Below are 16,225 nucleotides of genomic sequence, written 5' to 3'. Positions count from 1 at the left end.
CAGTGCAATTGGCACAGGACAGAGCAGAGTTTAGGGCTGTTGTACATAGGGTCACTATGAGTCACAAGCGACTCGACAGCACATAACAACAACAACAACATATGCTATATATGTCACTAAGTTTATCTGTAATACTTCCAATCTCCAAAGAAAACAATTTTATTTATACAGATATTGATAACAAAAAGCAACAGTAATGAAAACAGGAATAAGAGTAAGTACTTCACTTATGTCAGAACCTATTTATGAATGAAAAGTTGGAACAGAACACTAAGACAAAGATTGTTGTTACTGTTATATATTGTTGGGTTGCAAATAACCCACAGTTAACCTTCTTGAGAATTTTCACAGGCAGCTAATCACACTGGAAGAGACTGCCCATATTTCTCTCATAGCAAAACTAACAGATTTGAACCACATGCTCTTAGGCTGCCTGCATAATTTCTTATCACTTGGCCACCAGAGCTCCAAGTCAAGGATTACTGTTGGGTTTTTTTTGTTTTTTTAGACATATTTCAGTCTAGCTTCTGCATAAGCACAATTAAGTGTTCTGGGATTCCTATTCTTCTCAATGTAAGCCATAATTTGGGAAAAGTAAAGGATACCATAAAGAGAAACTAGGCCTCAATGAAATAAACTTAGTGACTGCCAATAATGGCTTGAGCATGACAGATATCGTGAGGGTGGTACAGATTAGGCAAGGTTTTCTCTATGTCACATACGCTAACTATAAGTTGGAATCAACTTAAAGGTACCTGACAAAAAGTTGATGTCTTTATTACTTTTATTTACCACATGGTCAGGTGACTATCTTTGTGGTTTACCAACATTAGACAGTTTCTGAATGCTGTAAATAATGTAAAAGTGTGACTCACAGCAACCCTATGAACAATGGAGCTCTAAATCTTGCCTTATCTTATACGCTGACCATCAACCCCCTTAAATGAATGACAATCATTTCTTTTGAGAAATCCTCAGTATGCATTGTATATAAGCTCATCTTTTCTGACGACTGCAATCTGTTTGAAGTTTGCTTGGTTTATTTCTCACTCAATAAAAACCTTGTAACTTGAACTTACTAAACAGTATTTTTTTTTTTAATAATACAATGGTAAAGCTATAAAGTAAAATGATGTTTTGATACATGCTACAACATGAATGAACCTTGAAAACATGCAGAGTGAAACCAGTCAGTCACAAAAGGACAAATGCAGTATGACCTCATTTACAGGAAACATCTAGACAAGGAAAGTATGGGAAGATCAGAGTTTATTTACTACTATTACAAGGGGTAGATAAAAGGAGAAGACAGACTCAATTCTTAGGAGGAGAATGTGTTCCCTTACAGGTGAAATTCAAGTGTGGTGAAAAAATGGTGATGGTTATAAAATGGTTAACTAATGTTAGTCCAACTTTACAAGCAAAGGATGCTAATACGGGAACACTGTAAAACTAACTTAATATTTCAATTAAATCAAACAAATCCTTTGTTGTAGTCTTGATTTCAACTCATGAAAATCCTACAGAACAAAACTGCCCTTAAAGGTTTCCAAGGTTGCATGTCTTTACAGAAGTAAATTATCCTTTCTCCTATCGAGAAGCTGACAGATCCCAAGTATCAAACTTTTATATAGTAGCCAGTACTTAATATATGTCTCAATATTTAACCTGCTGTGCTACCAGGGATACTCAATTTTAAATGCAAAAATATTCAGTTCATATTAAGCTGTACTGTTAAACAAGTGCAGTCATGCTTGCTTCTAGATGATGAATGTTGTTATTTTTATGTGCCGTCGAGTCATTTGCGACTCATAGCAACCCTATGTACAACAGCCCTAAACCCTGCTCTATCCCGTGCAAATCTCATTGTCTCTGACACACCCATCCCGATTACCCCAGTCACTGAATCAATCCACCTCATAGAGGGTCTTCCCCTCCTGCGCTGTCCCTCTACTCTAACCGGCATGATGTCCCTCTCCAAAGACCTGTCTCTCCTTACAACATGTTCAAAGTGTGTCAGATGAAGCCCCAGAATCCTTGCCTCCAAGGAGTAGCCTGCTTTAACCCTCTCTAGGATGAACCTGTTTGTTTTCTTGGCAGTCCATGGTACATTCAATACTCTTCTCCAACACCACAGCTCAAAGGCGTCAATTCTCCTTCTATCCTCCCTAGTCATGGTCCAACTCTCTGATGCATAACAAGCGATTGCAAAGACCATGGCCTGTATCAGGCGCACCTTAGTCTCCAGAGAGACACCGTTGCTCAAGTACTTTAGAAAGGTCCCTAACAGCAGACTTTCCCATCGCATACATTTTTTGATTTCCTGGCTGCTGGTGCCAAGAGTGTTGACTGTGGAGCCGAGCAAACTGAAGCTGTGAACAATCTCAATCTCTTCGCCATCCATCCTGATGCTACTGATTGGTCCAGTGGTGAGAATCTTTGTCTTCTTGACACTGAGCCTCAGTCCATACTGAAGGCTGCAGTCCTTGACCCTCTGCAGTAAGTGCATGAGGTCCTCCTCAGTGTCAGCTTGCAGGGCTGTGTCATCTGCATAATACAGATTGTTAACAGATCGTCCACCAATCCTAACGCCACGCTTCTCCTCATAAGAGCCCAGCCTCTCGGATAATCTGCTCTGCATACAGGTTGAAAAGGTATGGAGATCGTATACATCCCTGGCATACACCCTTCCCAATTTTGAACCATGCAGTGTTGCCCTGCTCTGTTCTGACGACTGCCTCTTGGTCCAAGTATAGGTTTCGCATTAGCACAATTAAATGATGATGACTAGCAAACAATTAACTACAATTACCTGAATTTTAGAATTGTGGATAAAGTGGGAACCTACAGCCATTCAGCTGGCATCAAGTGGAATATAAACATGTGAATTTTGTTTGTGGTGAATTACCTACATATTCCATTCACGCCAACATCTAAAATACTAACGATATATTTGTCCTCCAAATTCTATCAATGTTAAGCTTTAAGCATACTTCCTGACACAAAAATTCAAATGCTATTTTTCTTTTTATTATTATAAAAATCAAGCATAAGGGAGCTCTGATAGCCTAGTGGTAAGAAACTACATTGTCATACTCAAAGGCACATGATTTGAATCCCCAAACTGCTCTGTGGAATAAAGATGGGATATCACCTCCTGTGTGATTTACTGCATCTAAAAATCCACTATGGATCTGTTATGGGTCAGCTCCAACTTAACAGTAAATTAATAACAAATAACAGCAAAATTAGGTCTTTACATTTTGTTGTTGTTGTTATGTGCCTTCAAGTTGTCTTTGAGTCAATTCATAATGACCCTATGTACAACAGCTAAGAAGCCTATCATGTCTTAAGAAAGTATCACTGACTCTGACACACCTATCCCTAGTGCCCTAGTTACTTTATCAATTTATCTCATCCAGGGTCTTCCTCTCCTGTGCTGTCCCTCCAGCTTTCCAAGCATGAAATCCTTCTCCAAGGATCTGTTCCTCATGGCAACATGCCCAAAGTATGTGAGACAGAGCTTCAGATTCCTAGCCTCCAAGGAGAAACTTGATTTCACTCTCTCCAAGACAGAACTGCTTGTTTACTTGGTGGTCCATAGTATGCTCAAGACTGTTCTCCAGCCCCACAACTCAAAGGCATCAATTTTTCTTCTCTTATCCTTAGTCATTATCCAGCTCTCTGAAGCACAGCAAGTAATTGTGAAGACCATGGAATGGATCAGACGTATCTTAGTCTCTAGACTGACATCATTGATTCTTAGTAGTCTGTAAAGGTCCCTGACAGCAGATATACCGAATCCAATTCATCTTTTGATTTCCTGACTATGGGCGGCAAGAGTATTGATTGGTAGCTGAGCAAGCTGGAACTGTTAACAACCTCAATCTCTTCTCTATCCACCATGGTGATGCCAACTGGCCCAGCAGGGACAATCTTTGTCTTCTTGATGTGTTTCGACCTATTTTATACACATTAAAATAAATTAACTAGCCTTGTGGTTTAAATGCTAGTCCAGGAGCTCCAGAGCAGACAATTCTAGCTCCCATAAAGATTAATGCCTAAAAAATTCTAGAAGGAAAAGTTCAAATTTGTGGCAAGGAGATCACTGAGAAGAAATCAACTTCATGGCAAAGCAGTTGTTGTTGTTGTTGATTGTCTTCGAGTCAAGCACAACTCATTGTGACCCTATGAAAAGAAAGGCCTGAAGCCCCTCTACAACTATCAATAATTTTCAAAGTTCATAGAGTTCCAGGAGGCATTTTATTTAGGAAGTGGATGCCACTCTTGTTCCCAACCCTGTCATAGCATGTTATTGTTGTTATGTGCCACTGAGACACCTGCAATGTATAGCAACCCTATGTACAGTAATTCTGAACCTTTCCCTATCCTGAGCCAGTCTTAATAATTCTGACACACCAACCCCCATTGCCCCAGTTACTGTATCAATCCATCTCATTTGGGTCTTCCTCTCCTGCGCTGTCCATACACCCTTCCAAGCATGAGTTCTCCTCCAAGGACTGATCTCTCCTGGCCACGTGCCAAAAGTGAGGCAGCGCTTCAAAATCCTGGCCTCGGAGGAAAGACTTGGTGTTACCCTCTCCAAAATAGACTTACTTGTTTTCTTGGCAGTCCATGGTACGTTCAAGACTCTTCTCCAGCACCACAACTTGCAGGCATCTATTTTTTTCTGTTATCTTTAGTCACTGTCCAACTCTCAGAAGCATAACAAGTAATTGAGAAAACCATGGCCTGGATTAGGCGCACTTTTGTATCTAGAAGGGCACATGCTTTTCAGCACTCTGGTAGGGACCATGACAACAGATTTTCCCAATGCAATTTGTCTTTTATTTCCTGACTGCTGATGACAAGAGTTTTGATTGTGGAGCCGAGCAAGCTGAAACTATTAACAATCTCAATCTCTTTTCCATCTAATATGGTGCTGCTCAGTGGTGAGAATTTTTGTCTTCTTGATGTTGGGCTTCAATCCATACTGAAGACTACAGTTCTTAATCTTTTGCAAGTACTTCAGGCCTTCTTCAGTTACAACCAGAGAAAAAGAGAAGGAAATAAAGTATTATTTCCATCAACTGTTGTAGCCAGAAATCAACAGAACAAGTAACCAAGATGCATTAATAATAATGGGTGACTGAAATGCAAAAATTGGGAACCAGGAAGAAGGATCAGTAGTCAGAAAATATGGACTTGGTGACAGAAATGAAGCTGGAGATAGAATGATAAAATTCTGTACAATCAATGATATATTCATATAAAAAATATCTTTTATAAGAAATATAAATGCAGATTACACAAATGGATTTCACCTGATGGGATGCACAGGAATCAGACTGATTACATCTGTGAAAAGAACTGTTCGAGAAGTTCTGTATCAGCAGTAAAAACTAGGTCATGTGCTGATTGTAGAATAGACCACCAACTGCTCACATGCAAGTTTAAACTAAAACGAAAGAAGGTTAAATCATATCCACAGGAATAAAAATCTGACCTTGAATCTATCTCCCATGAATTTAAAAACCAACTCAGGAATAGGTTTGAGGCCCTGAACACTAATGAACGAAGACCAGATAAACTGTGGGAAGATATCGTGACTATCATCTATGAAGAATGCAAAAAGTCATCTCTAAGAAGGAAGAAGAAAAGACCAAAAAGAATGTCAGAAGAGAATCTGAATATCGCATTAGAGTGCCAAGAATCCAAAGCAAAGGGTAAAAAAATGAGTAGAAGATTTCAAAGAGCTAGCTGCTCAGGAAGACAAGGCAAAATATTATACTGAAATGTGAAAGGAACTGGAGTCTGAAAATCAAAGAGGCCGAACTCGCTCAGCATTTCTTAAGCTGAAAGAACTAAAGAATAAATTCAAGCCACGAGTTGCAATGCTTAAACATGCAATGGGCAGAATATTGAATGATTCAAGAAGCATTAAAAGAAGATGGAAGGAGTATACAAAGTCATTGTACCAAAAAGTAGCAGATGACACAGAAGAATTTCAAGAAACAACATATGATTAAGAGGTAATGGTGATGAAGGAGAAAGTGCAGGCTGCCCTGAAGGACTTGGCAAAAAATAAAGCCCTAGGAATTGATGGAATACCAATTGACATATTTCAGCAAGCAGATGCTGCCCTGCATGTGCTCACCAAGTTATGCCAAGAAATCTGGAGGACAAGTACTTGGCCAACTGACTAGAAGAGATCCACATTTATTCCCATTTCAAAAAAAAGTGACACTCTAAGAGTGTGGAAATTATCAAACAATATCACTAATATTACACACTAGCAAAATCCTGCTGAAGATTATCCAGAAAATACTTGAACAATACATTGAAAGAGAACTACCAAAAATACAGGCTGGGTTTAGAAGAGGTTTTGGCATGAAGGACATTATTGCCAATGTCAGATGGATCTTGGCAGAAAGCACAAAGTACTAGAGGAATGCCTATCTGTGTTTCACTGACTGCAAAGGCATTTGAGTGTGTGAATCATAGTAAGTTGTGAATAACATTGAAGAAAATGGGAATCTCAGAACCTATACTTGCACCAAGCAGTAGTCCTCAGAACAGTACAAAGGAATACTGCCTTGTTCAAAATCAGGAAAGGAGTGTGTCAGGGATGCCCATACCTTTTCAATCTGTATGCAGAACAGATCATTTGGGATGCAAGGTTTCTATAAGGAGGAGTGTAGCATCAAGATTGGAGGAGAAGACTCACCAAGCAGTACAAAAGTAATTTTTTTAAAAACTATGGTATACCTGTGAACACATTAGAAAGAATACACCCTCATTTTAAAAAAATCACTTCTTTACAAAGCTAGTATGAATGAATTCTAGTGCCTTAACAGCAAGTAACAAAGTTATTTAGAAAAATATGATTGTTTTCACTAGAAAAAGAAAACCGAATTAAAAAAAATACATCATGAACTGCCAAATTTGCCTTGGAAGAAGTACACTGAGATGCTCCAAAGAATACAGTGAGACTTCATCTCACATATTTTAGGTATTTTATCAAAAGAGATTTTTTGCTAAAGAAAGACACAATGCCTTGTAGTGGGTCAGTGAAAAAAGAGCAAAGTCCCTCTACAGAATAGACTGACCCATTGGCTATAGCAGTAGATTTAAGAACCCCACAGAAGGTGCAGGATTGGGCAGTGATAACGTTCTGTTCTACTAGGGTTGCTATGAGCTGGAGCCGGCTTAATGGCACTTAACAACAATGATGGTTTGGGGGGGGGGGCGGGTTATAACACTGGTTTATTTAAAAAGTTCTTATACATTGTTTTTCACACTGGATCTTTCCCAATTCCTTCACCCTCACTCCCATTCATCAAATTGTGTGAGCCTATGATTAACCACCCTTCACCTCCCACCTATCCTCACCCCTCCCTCACCTTGGATCCTCATATTCATTCTACAATAATGGTTTTATACAATTTTGTCCTTACGTTATAGTATAGGTCCTTATGAGTTAGTTCACCCAGCATAATGCTCTCCAGTCCCTCCCAAGATAGATATTGATTTAGAAAATCAGTGCTCCTGTGTGCTGCATAGTATTCCATTCTGTGAATGTACCATAGTTTGTCAATCCATTCTATCATGGTTGGACATCTGGACTGTTTCCATGTTCTTGCAATGGTGAATAATGCTCCTATGAACATGGTGTACAAGTCTCTGTGTTTCAGTTCTCATTCTCTCGGGGTATATTCCAAGCAGTGGAATTCCAAGCTGGGTCCAAACTTGACCTAAACACGGAATTTCTATGTTCAACTTTCTGAGGAAACACCAAACTGCCTTCCAGAGTGGTTGTGCCATTTTACAATTACACCAAAAATGTGTTAAGAGTTCCTATCTCGCCACATCCTCTCCAACATTTATTACTTGCTGTGCTGTTAAACTCTGCCACTGCTACTGGAGAGTGTTGTCAGTGATTTTGAGCATTTCTTCTTATGCCTGTTGGCCATTGAATAACTTCCTCTGTAAAGATTCTCATGTTCTCTTTTTCTTGTGAAAGACCTAAAGATTGTGTATACTGTTGATATGAGACCCTTGTCTTAAATGGTATGGCCAAATGGGGTGGTCCCCCCACCCCCATCAGTAGGTTTTCTTTTCACTGTCAGAAAAAGCTGTTGCTGCACAAATGGATTTAATTTTTCAAAGGTCTCATTCATCAGTTTTATCATCTCCAGACTGAGCATTTCTGACTGTATTTGGTAGTCTCTTTATAACATATACTAGGCTCTCTAAGCTTAATCGCAGTTTGTCTTTGATAAACTTTATGGTTTTGGGCTTTAGTCCCAGGTCTCTGATCCATCTTGAGGTGATTTTTGTATATGGTGTGAGATGTGAACCCTGTTGCAGCTCTCTATAAGAAGTCATAGTTAGGATGTTTTGATTCCCCAAAAAAAGAAATACTAAACAAAACAAGCTTAAACAAATTTATTCTTCTATAATGAATAATATAACACATATATATCTACATATTTGAAATAGCTTCAGGGAAAACTTGATCAGCTACTTTTCTTTATTTTTTTATTTCCACTCTGGTAGCCTAGTGGTAAAGAACTGTACTGTCAACTCAAAGGCACACAATTCAAATCAACCAGCTGCTCTTAGGGAAAAAGACTGGGTATTCTACTCTCATGCAATTTACTGCCTCTCAGAAAACACAGGAGGATCAGCTCTGAGTTGGTTCTAATTCAACTGCACACAACACGAAGTCTCATTATACAGAACTCTTGTGGCTTACTAGGTAATGAGTTGTTTGAGTTGATCTCTTTATAAGAAACAGACGGCACAATCATAGTGATACAACCACTGCTAAACCAAAGGCCAATGTCTCTGGTGTTTTGAATCTACCAGCTGTTCAACATGAGATATGTGAGTAATTTCTTTCCATTAGGATTTATAGACTCTGAAACTCAAGAGGGCTGCTATGAGTTGGAAATGGACATTGTTAGTGTATGTTTGTCAGCTCTGTCCTAAAATTGGTTTACCTTAAAGTTAGAAGATGGTTCCAACAGTTCCAGGCCTTACACCTACATGGTCCTCTATACTCTGGATCTATTTGGAACCTCCAGAAAATAATTTAGCCAGCAAAGTTCCTTTCTCTGACTATTGTTATTAATTCCTACTCCTAGTGATCCCAAGACAAGAGTAAAACTGTCCTATAGGATTTTCTAGGCTATTTTCTTTATGGGAGCACACTGCCAACTCTTTCTCCAGAGGAAACTATGGGTGAGTCTAAACTGCCTACCTTTAAATTAGTAGCCAAACACTTCACCACTGCACCACTAGGGCTCTGCCCAAGAAAAATCTGTCAAATCCACAAATAAAAGAAAAGAGGTAAGAGTAAACAGCAACAGAAAATTTAATTGTTAGCAAGGATTAAAATATTAATGACATTTAAGGTATTAATTCTTTTATTAACCATTCAATAAACATTTTCTGAACATGCAAATAAACACTCAGCACTATATCAAATTTGTGAAAAGACACTTTATACATTACTTGGAAATTTTAAAAATTAAAATGTTAAATATAAAACTAGCCTGTTGTTGTTGTTATTATGTGCCGTCGAGTCACCTACAACTTATAGCAACCCTATGTACAACAGCCCTAAACTCAGCCCTATCCTGTGCCAATCTCACCATCTCCGACACATCTGCCCCCATTACTACTCCAGTCACTGAATCAATCCATCTTGAGGGTCTTCCTATATACTTTGAAATACAAGCCCCACTGTTAGAAAATGTCTAACCTACCTACAATTCCCAATATGCAGCACTTGTCCTCTAATATTACATAAATTTACCTTTACTTTGAAACAGCTGAACCAGGACTTCCAACCAGTTATCAGTTCCATGAACGTCCATGAGGCAAACTCAGAATGGACTAAAATTTGTCAAGTGTGGATATACTGAAATTATAACTGGATTGTGAAAAACTGCAGGTTTACACTCATCAAGAAACTTAAGTTCATTTTTAGATGTCAAAAACAGTGTGCCCTTTGCCTAAAACCAAATCTCTTGATAAGCAGAGTTGGAAACACCAGTGTCCCAATCAAAGATGGAAGCTGACAACATCTTTGTCACACTCCTCACAGTCCTGACAATAATCCAATCTCTGGAACAAGATTGCTAAAGAAGTTCACTATCCCTCCAGGTCTTCCATTCCAAGGTTTGGTTTGGTTCTGTTGACTACTAATTTTTCCCAAAGAAATGTCTGGCTGTTTGCAACCATATGGCTATAGCCAGGAAAACCCTCTAGAATTCTACTCTGTAACATCTGAGATCACTATAAATTGGAATCAAGTCAACTGTAATAGGTTAGTTTGGTTTACTGTACTATGTTCTTTAAAATAAGTGAGCATAACTAAAACTGCAATTTATGTATCTGTTTTCCTTTACCTAAGACTTCAGTACCAATAACAAAGAATTCAGGCAAGCGTAAAAAATGGTCTATACTCTCAAATTCGACATAAAGGTTTTTCTTCATACTAGATAAACCAATTTTCCCAATGGTTAAACTACCATGGCTACAGTAGCAGCCTGAGAAATAAAATTACTCACGTCTTTATTAAACACTTTATAAACGGATAAAATATTAGCATTATCAATACTGCAAGACTGTAAGATAAATTATAGCCTGACCTAAAGAATTACTCAAAAAAACTTAAGAAATCAACCATTACCAACTTAATATGAAACTTATCATGAAACAAGAGCTGAACAGAAATGGATAGAACCAATGAAAAATAGAAGTTTCATTTAAAAATAAAATCAATCATTTACTACTTTAACTGTGCTAAACATAAGCCTAAGATCTGCAAAATAACTCTTATCTGCAGGCCAACAATGTAAAACCTTCACTCCAGGCTTAACTAAGCCTCTTGCAGTAATCAACAAAATCCACTGTCATCAAGTTTATTCTTACAGCAACCCTAAAGGACAAAGGAGAACTGCCCTACAGGTTTTCCAAGGCTATAAATCTTTTAACAGCATACTGTCTCATCGATCTCATCTTCATGCTTAAGCCACAGTGCTACCAGAGGGCCATGATCACCATAAAATTACCCAAAATAAATACAACCTTACGTTTAATCTTTGAAACACAGTGTGATTACTTTCCTCATTCTTTGTTGCAAAAACAAACATTTTCTTAAATATGCACACTGCCTGCCTTGTGTAGATGACACATCCTTGCTTGCTGAAATGGAAGACATGAGGCGTATGCAGCAGAAAAACAAGGACTCTAGCAGTCTTCAATAAGAACTGAAACAACATCAAGAAAACAAAGATTATCACCACTGGGCGAACTGGAAGCTTCATGATAAACAGAAAAGAGACTGAGACTGTTAACAGCTTCCACAATCAACAACAGTCTCAGCACCAGGAGTCAGGAAATCAAAAGATGAATTGCACTGGGAAAGTCTGCTGTCAGAAACTGCTCTAGAGTACTCAAGAGCAACAATGTCGCTCTGGAGACTAAGGTGTGCCTGATCTGACACGGTCTTTTAGCAATTACTTGCTATGCCTCAGAGAGCTGAACAATGAATAACTAAGGAGAACGAAAGAAGAATCGATGCCTTTGAACTGTGATGCTAGAGAAACTCATTGAACATACCGTGGACTGCCAAGAGAGCAAACAGATCAGTCCTAGAGAGGGTGAAACCAACCTTCTCCCCGGAGGCAAGTTATTTTTAAAGTCCATCTCACATACTTTGCACATGTTACCAGAAGAGACCAGTCACTGGGACAGACATCACGTTTGAAAGGGTGCAAGGACAACACAGGAGAGGAAGACCCAGAATAAGATGGATTGACTCATGACTGGAGTAATAGAATTATGTCTGAGATGATGAGATTGGCTCAGACAGCAGGGTTCAAAGCTGATGTACACAGAGGTCACTAGGAGTGTAAGGTGACTCGATGGCACATAACAGCAACAACAGTGCATTCCCAAGACAACCTTGGAAAAAGCCAATGTCTTTCTTGTCTGTACTCCGTGCCTTACCTTCACCCTGCCCACCCGGTGAGAATGTTCTTTTGTATCTCTTCTAAAAATCACGCACACTCCTACACTGCTCAAAAATACTGGCAGCCTCATATGAAAAGAAAAATTCACTTTCAGGTTCTGCATGGCATTTACGATAATAAAGTACAAAATTTCTCGCTTCATTTATAAGTGCATAAGCCTGCTGATGCTAAAGCACAGTCCATTTCTAACAACAAACTACTATCACAATTGTCTTAAAAAGAAAGCAAAGGAGGTTAACTCTTACTACCTCCGTACCAAAAATTTTTTCATTTTCTTTGATTCCAGGTTAGAAATCCAAGCACCTTCTAAAGTAGAAAGGAGCTACATCAGGGCACAACTGTCAAGGTTGGCTTTAAAGCAGGGATACAATTTAAAACACATAAATCCAGTAGAAAAATCTGACTCTCCCCTTAGCCTTCAGCAAATCGTCCAGGACAAGTTTTCCATTGGCAGCCTCTGCATCAGGAGTGTCCCCTCCTTCAGCAAGGATCCAGCTGGCCCCCAGTTGCCCTCGGTCCTGCCCTGGCCCCGCCTCCCAGGAGGGTCTGCGGGGTGATGGCGCGCTGCGGGGGGCTGCGGCCACCCCCTTGGCCAGCTGTCCAGGGGCCCCGGGGATCCTCACAGCTCTCCCCAGAGCGCGCGGCAAGGTCAGGGAGTCCCCTGCGGCCGCCGAGTCCCACCGGGGAGCCCCGGACCACGGATGCGGGCAATGCCGCCGAGGTTGCCCGAAGGGGGCGTGACCGCCCGTTAGCCGGACTGAGCGGGGACCGAGGTAACTAACTGCACCGGGCGGCCCCCAAGCCGAAGGGCGGACGGCCCGAGGTAACGGGACGCTCCCTTGCTTACCGCCAGGTCCGGGTTGCGGCTGTCCCTGTGCGACACGGCTCGGATGACCCCTGCTCGCCAGCCCCTCCGGCAGCGTCCGCTCTCCCAGGGATCCAGCCGCGTCTCCTCGCCAACCGCTACGCACAGGAACCGCTTCCCCACCAGCTCTGGTCGTGTCCCCACCGCCATAGCCGTTGCTGCCGAAGCCGCCGCTGCCTCCTCACGGCCAGACACAGGAGCGTTTAAACCCCACTCCTACCGGCCGCCCATACCGAGTGTGAACCGGCGGCTCAGCTCAGGGAATGCGGGGCGCGCCGAAGGCTCTGCCCGCAGGATACAGGGAGCTCCGTCCCTCACTATCTCCAACACTCCCCAGCCTCGGGCTGCAGCTCCACGGCAAGAAAACCCTGACCCAATCCCCCACACCACTGTGGACGGCCCCGAAGCAGCCCCGCCGCCGCCGCCACAGCGCCGCGGCCAGTACTGCTCCGCCTCCCCCACGACCACACCGCGAGCGCGCCGGCCGCGCGTCTCCTTCCGCCGGCGCGGGTGGGGCGCCCGTGGGGGGTGGGGGGGTTCGGCCGAGTCGCGCGAAGGGAAAGTAGTGCGGGGGCGGCGGCGGGCGGACCGGGCGAGCATGCGAGTGGCTCCCTGCGCGGGCTGCTTCCAGTCGGAGGAGGGACGAGAGGCGCCGCCCAAAGGAATGCCTCCCTCCTTCAGCAACACCATGAAAGGCATTCGGGGTCTACCTCTCTAGTGGTTGCTTCCATGCTTGGGGGGCGAGAATGCAGGGTAGACGAGGAGGCGGGCGTGGGGGAAAAGGAGCCGAAAGGGAAGTACTGGTTCCCTTCTGGATCACAAAAGAATCTCTAGGTTAAACGCTGCAACTCCAGAGCGATTGTTTTTCAAAACACATGGCGCCGTCTGAGTTAGTCTGAATTAACGGCCTTGCCATCTCAGCAGTGAAGCAAAGAGAAACCCTTTTTTTGGGGGGGAGGGTGGGCGAGGGACCTGGAGTTAGTTGCTTCACAACACAATCTACGACTTCAAGTTAGAAGGAAGGAGGTATCTTAATGTTTTCTTCTTCCCATTGTAGCGATGCTAATTATGTCTGAGCTATTCAGAAATTCGTACCTCACTACTACCTTAAGAAAAGTAAAAAAGTTCCCTTAAAGGCTTCTGTCCTCCTCCTTAAAATTCACTACCTTTGCACCAACTGGAGTATGGGTCCAGGCGGTCATTAGACAGCATGAAAGGATAAGGATTTTAGCCAATCATATCTCAGAAAAATATGTCCAATCACAAAACGTCTTTTATGACCCCGATTTCACACAGGTCTCTGACTTGGAATGATGACTCTTTGATCCCAACTTTTGCATTCTCTTAAGTCAAACCTCCTTCTCAGTTCTATTTCATGCATAGTTTACAATGTTTTAAAAGACTGCTTTTAAATTCCAATTGTGCTTTTCAAAGTGGCAATAGTGGTTTAATTTCAGCATTTCTTTTAGCCCAATATAAATGTGCTACAAATTTCTGTTTCTTAAGAGATTTTCCCAAACCACAAAAAGGCAGAAAAGTAACTCTCTTGAAAAAAACTCAATTGGCTATAGTTCTCTCTATATAAGCTTTGTTCTGTTGTCTCTAGTAAACCCAAACTGACATGGCCACCATTATCAAGAGGATAAAATCTTTTCATTCTAACCTATTGAGCAATTTTTTTTCTTTCAATAATACAATGGTTAAGTCATAGAGTGAAATGAAGCTTTTGTCTACTGTCTCCAGAAAACCCAAACTGGCATGCCACTATGAATAGGTTAAATAGAAAAATTACAAGGAGGAATGATTTTAATCACCATCTCTTAATTTTGGCAATCTAAAGGTCAAATGTAAAAGTGCCACTGACCTAAACATACATACACAAACAAAAACTATGTCCAGAAAGCAAACTGGCAAGCTGAGAGACAATTTTAACTTCAGAATTTTTATGTCAAGATCACTCACTCTCTCAGGATAACACTTTTGTAAATCATACTAAAAATCACTTCCTATATCTCCACTTGGGTTAAAGAGCCAGTAAAGTATCCTAGTGAGAACAAGCCAATGTAGGAAAAGGCAAATAAGAGAGAGGTCCATGATTTGCTGGTTTGTGACCTTTAGCATGTCACAAATGTTTGAAATGGTGATGCGCTGCTTCCTACTTCTCAGCAATATTCTATGGCAAATGTGAAAACAAAAATAGAAAATATGTTGAGTTTACCATCAATCCACTGTGGCATCAATGGAGAAAGACACACAATCTCCTCTCTTGAGCGACTTACATCCTCAAAAAACCTGCAGAAGCTATGAGTCTGTTCAATGAGTGAGATCGGTTTTCCATTTTCTATGTAAATTCTTCTAAACTGGCCTCTTCTCATCCACTGCCAGTGAGTCCATTTTGACTTAAGAGCTACCTTGTGTGGCAAAGTATAACTGCCCTATATGGTTTCCAAGCTGTAAATTTTTTTAAATTAATTTTAATGAACGTTTACATAGATTTTGGATTTCCATACATTCATTGTTGCATTTTTCTCCCTGCCCACCCATCCCACCCCTAGTTCGCTCTTCTCTTTGAAAAGTAAAATTATTTCACTGGTATAGAATCAACCCACCCCCACCCCTGCCCACCCCGAGTACACTCCACTAGGCAACCTTCATTCTGGACTCTTGTCATAACCATAATACCCAATCATATATTGCTTTCAAACAGTTCACTCCATCATCTGTTTCAATGCAGTATACATAATTTATCCAAGTTTTCTCAGTCTCACTCCAACCCTGATGGCAGTCTCATTCTACAACAGTGGCATCATGCTGTAAATTTTTATGGACACTGTTAACTGCCTAACTTTTTTTCCTAGAATCAGCTGAATTACTGACCGAATTAGCAATTGGGTGCTTTAACCACAGCATTACTGTTGCAGTTGTGTACTGTAGAGTCGGAATTGATCCATAGCGGACCCCTGGCAGGTTTTTCAGAGGCAGTTAATCAATCACACAGGAGGAAACTGCCCGTCCTTCGGTGGAGCAGCTGGTGGCCTTAACTACGTGCCTTTGGGAGTGTGGTGCAATCCTACAACATTACTAGAGTTCCTCAAATGGGCCTTTAGAGGGACTAAAGGACGCTCTGATGACTTAGTGGTACAAATTGCACTGCCAACCCATATCCATCAGTTACTTACTTCACAAGAGAAAGATGGTGAATCTCCAGTGAAATATATGTTGTTGTTGTTGTTGTTATGTGCCGTCGAGTCGCCTGCGACTCATAGCGACCCTATGTACAACAGCCCTAAACTCCGCTCTGTCCTGTGCCAAT

The 16,225-nt window shown here is 41.2% G+C and overlaps 1 protein-coding gene across 1 annotated transcript in view; it reads right to left on the bottom strand.

The window, feature by feature from the left end:
* The window catches only part of JMJD1C (jumonji domain containing 1C), a 317,954-nt gene extending 304,892 nt beyond the window's left edge, over positions 1-13,062 (bottom strand). The window contains exon 1 of the mRNA XM_006889056.1: positions 12,895-13,062. Within this exon, the coding sequence (XP_006889118.1) occupies positions 12,895-13,062 (168 nt within the window). The remainder of the gene's footprint in view (positions 1-12,894) is intronic.
* Positions 13,063-16,225: the final 3,163 nt, after the last annotated feature.

This window comes from Elephantulus edwardii, unplaced genomic scaffold (genome assembly GCF_000299155.1).
Source record: "Elephantulus edwardii isolate Elephantulus edwardi_28Jun2011 unplaced genomic scaffold, EleEdw1.0 scaffold00074, whole genome shotgun sequence".
Taxonomy (NCBI): Eukaryota; Metazoa; Chordata; class Mammalia; order Macroscelidea; family Macroscelididae; genus Elephantulus; species Elephantulus edwardii.
This window is presented reverse-complemented; position numbering and strand designations above follow the sequence as displayed.